General features: G+C 37.0%; 1 protein-coding gene across 1 annotated transcript in view; it reads left to right on the forward strand.

The window, feature by feature from the left end:
- LOC116825742 (1-acylglycerol-3-phosphate O-acyltransferase Pnpla3-like) overlaps window positions 1-5052 on the forward strand; it is a 35705-nt gene extending 30653 nt beyond the window's left edge. The window contains exons 8-9 of the mRNA XM_032781987.2: window positions 250-366; window positions 2516-5052. Of these exons, the coding sequence (XP_032637878.1) occupies window positions 250-366; window positions 2516-2807 (409 nt within the window). The 3' untranslated portion in view covers window positions 2808-5052. The remainder of the gene's footprint in view (window positions 1-249; window positions 367-2515) is intronic.
- The last annotated feature ends 1664 nt before the right edge of the window (window positions 5053-6716 follow it).

The following is a 6716-nucleotide window of genomic DNA, read 5'->3' on the forward strand; positions in this document are numbered from 1 at the left end:
CTTCGGCTGGGAGCACTAGGAGAGCTACTGTGCATGTGCAGGTCAATGGACACTGCTTTGAAGAATTTCCAGACTCAGGTGCATGGCATGTGTGGAATACAGATAGGGACCACACATCTCTGCATCTCCAGTTACAGTAAATAACCTCCACATTGGCAGGGTGTGTTAAAGTTTGCATTCCAAACTTTCTATGGAACTTTCAACATAAATTCAGGTTTGCTGAAACACTTTATTTTTTGATGACTGCAGGTTAGTAGACTGGTTTCCCGATATCCCTGATGATTTTCAATGGATGCAGGGACAACTACGTCGGATTGTTAGTACAGTTTATTCTCGGGCAAGAAATATGCTACTCAGTACCTCCAGGTAAATCATTGTGTTGGTATGTGCAAACTTATGCATCTTTTTTACATTTATTTTGCCAATCAAAAAAAACTTAGTGCAATAATTAATATTCTGTTGCAACCATTTAGTAGATTATTTCAAGGATAAGTAGAAACTTGTTTCAATTCTACCAAAGACTTGTTCTCTCTATTACCGTATGTTAAGGGGTTGTTTTCCTGCTTTCTCTTCATTAGACTTGAAGAGTTTTCTTCAGTAAATGGCTTCGTGCTCTTTCCTTGGGACTGATAATAGCTGAGGCAGTTGCAGTAGGGACTTCTAGTGCTTATTTTTCTAGATTCACTACTCTTTCCTGCCTCCAGCACCCTAGCTTCTTTTTTCTCTCAGTCTTTTCTCAGCTTCTGAAGATGGACTGCATCAGAAAAAATTCCTTCAATATCTTGATTTCTCCTACACTGTGATGAACATCAGAGTGTTGGGAATATCTTGAACTCCTTCATACTGTCTTTAGAGGAGTGGACAGCCCCGCTGGTATAGACCTTTTTTCTTTGTCCACCACTGCTGGATTGGAAATGTCAGACTAAGCAACCTCGTCTGTGCGTAGGGATAAGGACTGTTGACTGGAAAGCAGGATGCTTGTGGGGAGGAACAGGAAAATCCTATCGCCAGAGGAACTGGGAGCTACTGAGAGGTTCTGATAGCAAGTGGGGAAGTAAGCTGTGTTCTTGTAAAGCAATCCACTAAAGACAGCTTCTAGAGCTTGGGGGTGAGGAGGTCCATACTCAACTAGGGCTTTCTCAGGATGTTTGCTCATGGATAGCTTGCCTGTTGGTACTACCTCTCCGGTTGTATGGATTTTTTTGGAGCAGACCACTGGATTTCCCACTCTGATGCACCACACCATCGTCTCATAGTGATCATAGTCTGATGCATGCAAATTATTTTTTTAAGCACGTTGTAGGAGAGGAACTGAAGGAGGCAGCCAGTGAATTCATCAGATACAATTCTGTTGCTTGAAACTACAATTTCCATCCCATCTTTAAAATAAGTAAAAAGGAAAAACCTGGTCCTGCTCCTTCTTTGCTTTGGCTGATTCTATGTTCCTGTTTGAATTGGTGGATTTTCTGCCTCTCACAATGGTTGACAACATTTCTTCTATAAAGCTTTGCTTTTTTTTGTATTTCTCATCTTCCTTCTTAAGACAACAGTCTCTATCTCTCAATTCTCAGTAGAAGTCAGAATTCAGGCTTTCATGGGAATTTGTGCTATTAGGAAACTTAACAAGGTCCCCAAATCTTAACTTGGTGGTTAATGTTTTCTGGCACATCCAAATTTCAGCTAAGGAAGTAGTTGTCAAAGTAAAGAGTTTCCAGGAGAGAGATGGAATTTAGAGGAAGATGGTGCTAAATATCTTTTGGTAATATCTAAATATCCTTTCCTGTGTCTGAGGAAAGAGGAATAACTTGCTAAATATGAATGACTGTTCTAAAACATAGGAAACGAACCAACAGGTAAGCCTCTTCTGTTTTGTTAAAGTTGGTAACATTTTAAGTACTGCCTGAGTAAGGAATAGGAACCATATCTATAACATACACACACACTTTTTAATGTGTGTAAATTGAGACTTTGTACTATACATTATTTACAGGAAATCCATTTAAAAATAACTATTCTGTACACTAATTCATACTGTTACTTCTTTTTTTTATAATAGAGGTAGGTAAGACTTCACATTTTATCACTGCAGATTCTCCTCAGTTGGCTAATGGGTCACCTACTGATCACCTCTGATTTTGTTCACTAGCATTGGAGAGGAGTTGTATAAATTTAGCCTTGCTATCTGAGGCTTATCTGATCATCCTACTGACTTTCTTCACACAACCCTTCCATACTTGAGTTGCATCACACTTCAAAACTATGTGGGCACCCCCAGTAAGATGTGCTCCATTGAAGTTCAGACGTTAGATGCCTTATTTTCTATTATCTCATTACAAATAAGATATTTAGAACCCACATTTATTTTCCCTGGGAGATGCTGTGGTGTCATCTAAGTTCCCCTTCCATGTAGGAAGAACCCCTGTTCCATCACCCCTTGAACTGAAATAGAAACCTATTTAAAATATTGTTAATAGATACTGTTTTTGTTTCTCTTCTCTCCCCCACCCCTCCACAGTAAAGAGAGCTGTGCATCACTAAGAAAATGTCAGACTGTTCCACCTAATGTAGAGTCCCATTCCCCCTACTGCTATTCTAAAGTGCCACACTCTGCTGCAGACCTTGAAGATTGGCTCTGGGATTTTCCGTGCTGCAGAGACTCAGCAGGGAAGCAAATTTCTGTTGGTATAAAAAGGCTCTCAGACTCTGATTCTCATCCTATTTTCTTCATAAATTCTGAAGAATCTGGCTTGCAAACAGATTTTGACTCCTCCTCAGACAAGAGTTTCCAGACTGCCTCGGAAGATTAATTTTGAAAGCTCTGAAATCCATCTGACAGAGAAGCTTAAATGTTGTGAAGCGAACTCATTCTTCCAGTTTGCCAATAAGTATCGGAAGACTGTTTTGTTTACAGCTCAATGTCAAATTGCCTTTGGGGCCTTTACAATGCTAAGGATCATACAAAACAGTTGTCATACTATGTAACAGTCACATTCTTGTTAATCTATTAAATCACTGGCTTCATTTCAAAATTACAATAGCACAATATCTGGAAAAAGATTTCACTCTAAGCTACCTGAAATTAAAAAGCTACATAAAATCAAACCCTATAAATTACTTGTTCTAGACTGAAACAAGCATTTATAGAAAAGTTGCATTTTAAAAGGCATGCTTTTAAACAATAAATGTGTATGGTGGTGTTAGATTAATTTTTAGCACTTGCGTGAAACCAGGCAACTTGTACTTTATAAAGGGAAATGTACATAAGGAAACTTTTTGAGGGCCTCCAATATCTGTGTATTTGCCTTTTAAGTGTACTGTTTTGTGGAAAAAAGGCACCAACTTTGATTACATACTGTAACATACAATTCATAATGTAATCCAAGTTCACTATTCCCAACAAGTTTTACGAAGTGCCTCTTTTCCTTAAGTATTGAAAAGGAAAGAAGTCACAAGAACTGGGCCACATTTAGCCATAAGTGTTAACGGACACAACTCTATTGACTTTAATGGAGTTGTGCATGCTTAGCAAGGGCTTAATTTGAACTAATGTTTTAAAAGGTATTTTAAAAAGAAAAATCTCTAGACCAGTGGTCTTTTGAAAAGACAGTATTATTGAGTGGAGCTTTATAGAGCAACAGTGAAGTTGTCGTAATACAACCATTGCAAAACATCTTTGTGACATTACATTATGACTGAACAGTGTCAAGCTTGTGCTCTGATTTGTGGATTACATACATCTTCTGTAAAATGGAAAAGGAGGCCTTCTTCCTTTTTTATTCCTTGGAGGAGCAGAAAGGGGATCCCAGTGATTCCATTCTGTTTGTTTAGCACTTCTTGTGGTAACTTCTCTCAAGCAGTGCAGGGAAATTTCCTAACATTTGTGCCCTTATGGAGATCAGAATGAATAAGCCAAGTTCAAACAAATGTGTAGATATTGTTATCCTTGTATTATACCGTAAAGAGCTGCATGCAGGTCTAAATCAGCTGTTTAAAAATAAAAAATAAAAAAATCCCTGCCCTCTTTCCCCAAAACATCAAGTCCTATCCGCATTGAAATTTGTAAGAGTCTATAAAAACTATTCTCTATGAAGGTGCCATTGTGGTTTCAAATCTCCGTATAGACAGGCTTAAATTAAGTATTTTATGAGCTCATCTGACAAAACTCTGATAGTTATGAAGTTAATTATTAAACCACTGTTTTAATGATAAAATAAGTATATATATTTTTAGCAACATGTTTTGGGCTAATGGTGGTTTTGAAAAAATCATAGATGGAAGTAACCTCTTGTGGCTTGCTTGAAAAAGACTTGGGATTTAAGGGCCAAATGTTATTTCTAGTACGGTGGTGTAAATTTGGAGTAAATCAGCTGTACTCCAGGGAGAAGAGAGAACTCTCTCAAGCATTTATTGGGAGTGGCCTGTAAAGAGAACTGGCTGGAGATGGGAGGGACAAGAGAAGATAAAATATTTTTATAATATTATACTGTAAATTTTGAATATCTCCAGGTCTTTGAGTTGTCAAAACCTTAACGCTCCCAACTTGGACTAAATGTTAAGCAGTTCTTTAGGTTTTCAAAAAAAATTCACAACTCAAAGTGCTACATCTTAAGAATAAACTCTAATTAAAAATGCTTTTAAAATATTGTTAAAATGTAAAACTATAATGTATTTCCCCCCATAAAGTAGTGAAGCATTTTTATATTATACATAATGATTTTTATAACTTTGGTGCTATCTCACTTGAAAAAATGGTACTCGATTTTTGTTATTGAACTCTTTTACGTCTTTGATGCTGCATGGTGACCTGTTAAAAGAAAAATATTGGTATAACCACTAATTTTTATTTCAAAAAATAAAACACAAGCTGTGGTTCTATATAGTCTCACTTGTAAATGGTAAACTGATGTTATGGAGGGTTGTGGGTTTTTTTTGTTGTTTATTTTTCTTGCCATGTTTTAGAAAATACTGTTTGGGTAAATTATTTTAATGTCCTCCTTATGAGATAATACGTAGGCCGCAACTCTACAGACTTACAAACATACTTAATTTTACATATATAAGCAGCCCCATTGCCTTCAATGGGACTAATACACATTCATAAGTCCTTTGCAGGATTGTGGCCTGCATTTCCTGTAACACAGTTCTTTCCCCCTACCCCCTGCTGCCATTTAATTTATTTTACAATTTTTCTGTTCAAACTCATAGTGGTATCTTCAAAATAGCAAGGAAATACATGGAAATCTACTGATATTGTTGGAATGTATGGTTAACTAAACAACTGTATCAAGTATTGTAGACAGCTTCATTATTTTCAATCACGATAAGGCAAAGTGGCTAATAAGCAGTCTTGTTTCACACATTACAGGAAAATGCACTTTATAGGGTTGATACTATAGGTTTTGTAAGATAATTTTTAAAATCCTTGCTGTTCCTTTGCTATAGTCGTTTTAATTTCTTATAACTCTGTTGAGATCTCTGAAATGCTGTTTTGCTAATCATGTATTGGACTGATTTTCTTATCACTACGTGCACTTTTACACCTCTGTAAGCTTCATCATCCCTTTTTTTAAAAAATAAATCGTAAATTGTTTTTTAATTTTTAAGTGAAATTTGTGGTAGTGAAGAATGTTGGAATAACAAAAATTTGACTCCATTTTTTTTAGCTTTGTAACAGATATCAACTGTGCAAGCTATGCTTCCTGTCTGAGCTAAAGGAAATTTAGTGCATTAGCCTTGCTTCATACACTCTCATAGCCTTCTCTTCTGAGACTACCAAGTAAAGTGTCACATGTGATGTTTGTAACTTTGCATTTTAATATTTTTAAATTGCCCTAGTGCTTTTCAAACCCTTTGTTGCTCTTCTTTCTCCATCCTATTTTTTTCTTCTTCTTCCCAGTCTCTCTTCTTTCCTCTGCATTTCCTTTTCTGCAGAAACTTGCAGTTCTCAACCCAGTGTCTATTGCTTCTTCTCTTATTCCCTCCATTAAAATGATCAGTGTTAAAAAGATAAGGTTGACTCTGAAGAATCCTCATTTGACTTTAGAGCTGGCACTCTTTCAGAGGGGGCAAGGTGTTCGCATCTGAGTCTTGGTTCAGACTGCCTTAAGACTTGGACAGATGACATCAAGTCACTCAGTCTGTTCACATTATCTCTGCATCAGTGCAGGCTAGAAACCTTTTTTTTTCTAATGATACCTTAGCGTCTGAATCAGAACATGTAAGGCAGGCCCCACAAGTACAGCATTGGCGCTATACTTTTGACACCATTGTAATAAAAGTTCATGAACATGACTGGGTACCTTTTGAGCATTGGCCTGCTAAACCCAGAGTTGTGAGTTCAGTCCTTGAGGGGGCCATTTGGGGATTGGTCCTGCTTTGAGCAGAGGGTTGATGATCTCCTGAGGTCCCTTCCAATCCTAATAATCTATGATTCTATCCTTTCCATTTGAATGTATTGTTATTTGAGGGACATCTTATCCATCAGTTTACAAAGCTGAGACACTCCATGTTTTGAATGCACTTTCAAAAAGCACTTAAATATGCCAAGCTAACAAAGTGATCAATTAATGGATTGGGGTTTTGGAGGAGAGAGTGAAATGCTTTCTTATAGTCTTGGCAAGAGAATTGCATAAGGGTAAGATCGTTACTTTGATACATACAAGAGCACTCAGAATAAGACACAAGGGGTTGTATGTAAACATTGATTCTCTAGGGTA

The sequence above is a fragment of the Chelonoidis abingdonii genome, chromosome 1, assembly GCF_003597395.2.
Source record: "Chelonoidis abingdonii isolate Lonesome George chromosome 1, CheloAbing_2.0, whole genome shotgun sequence".
NCBI classification, from domain to species: Eukaryota; Metazoa; Chordata; order Testudines; family Testudinidae; genus Chelonoidis; species Chelonoidis abingdonii.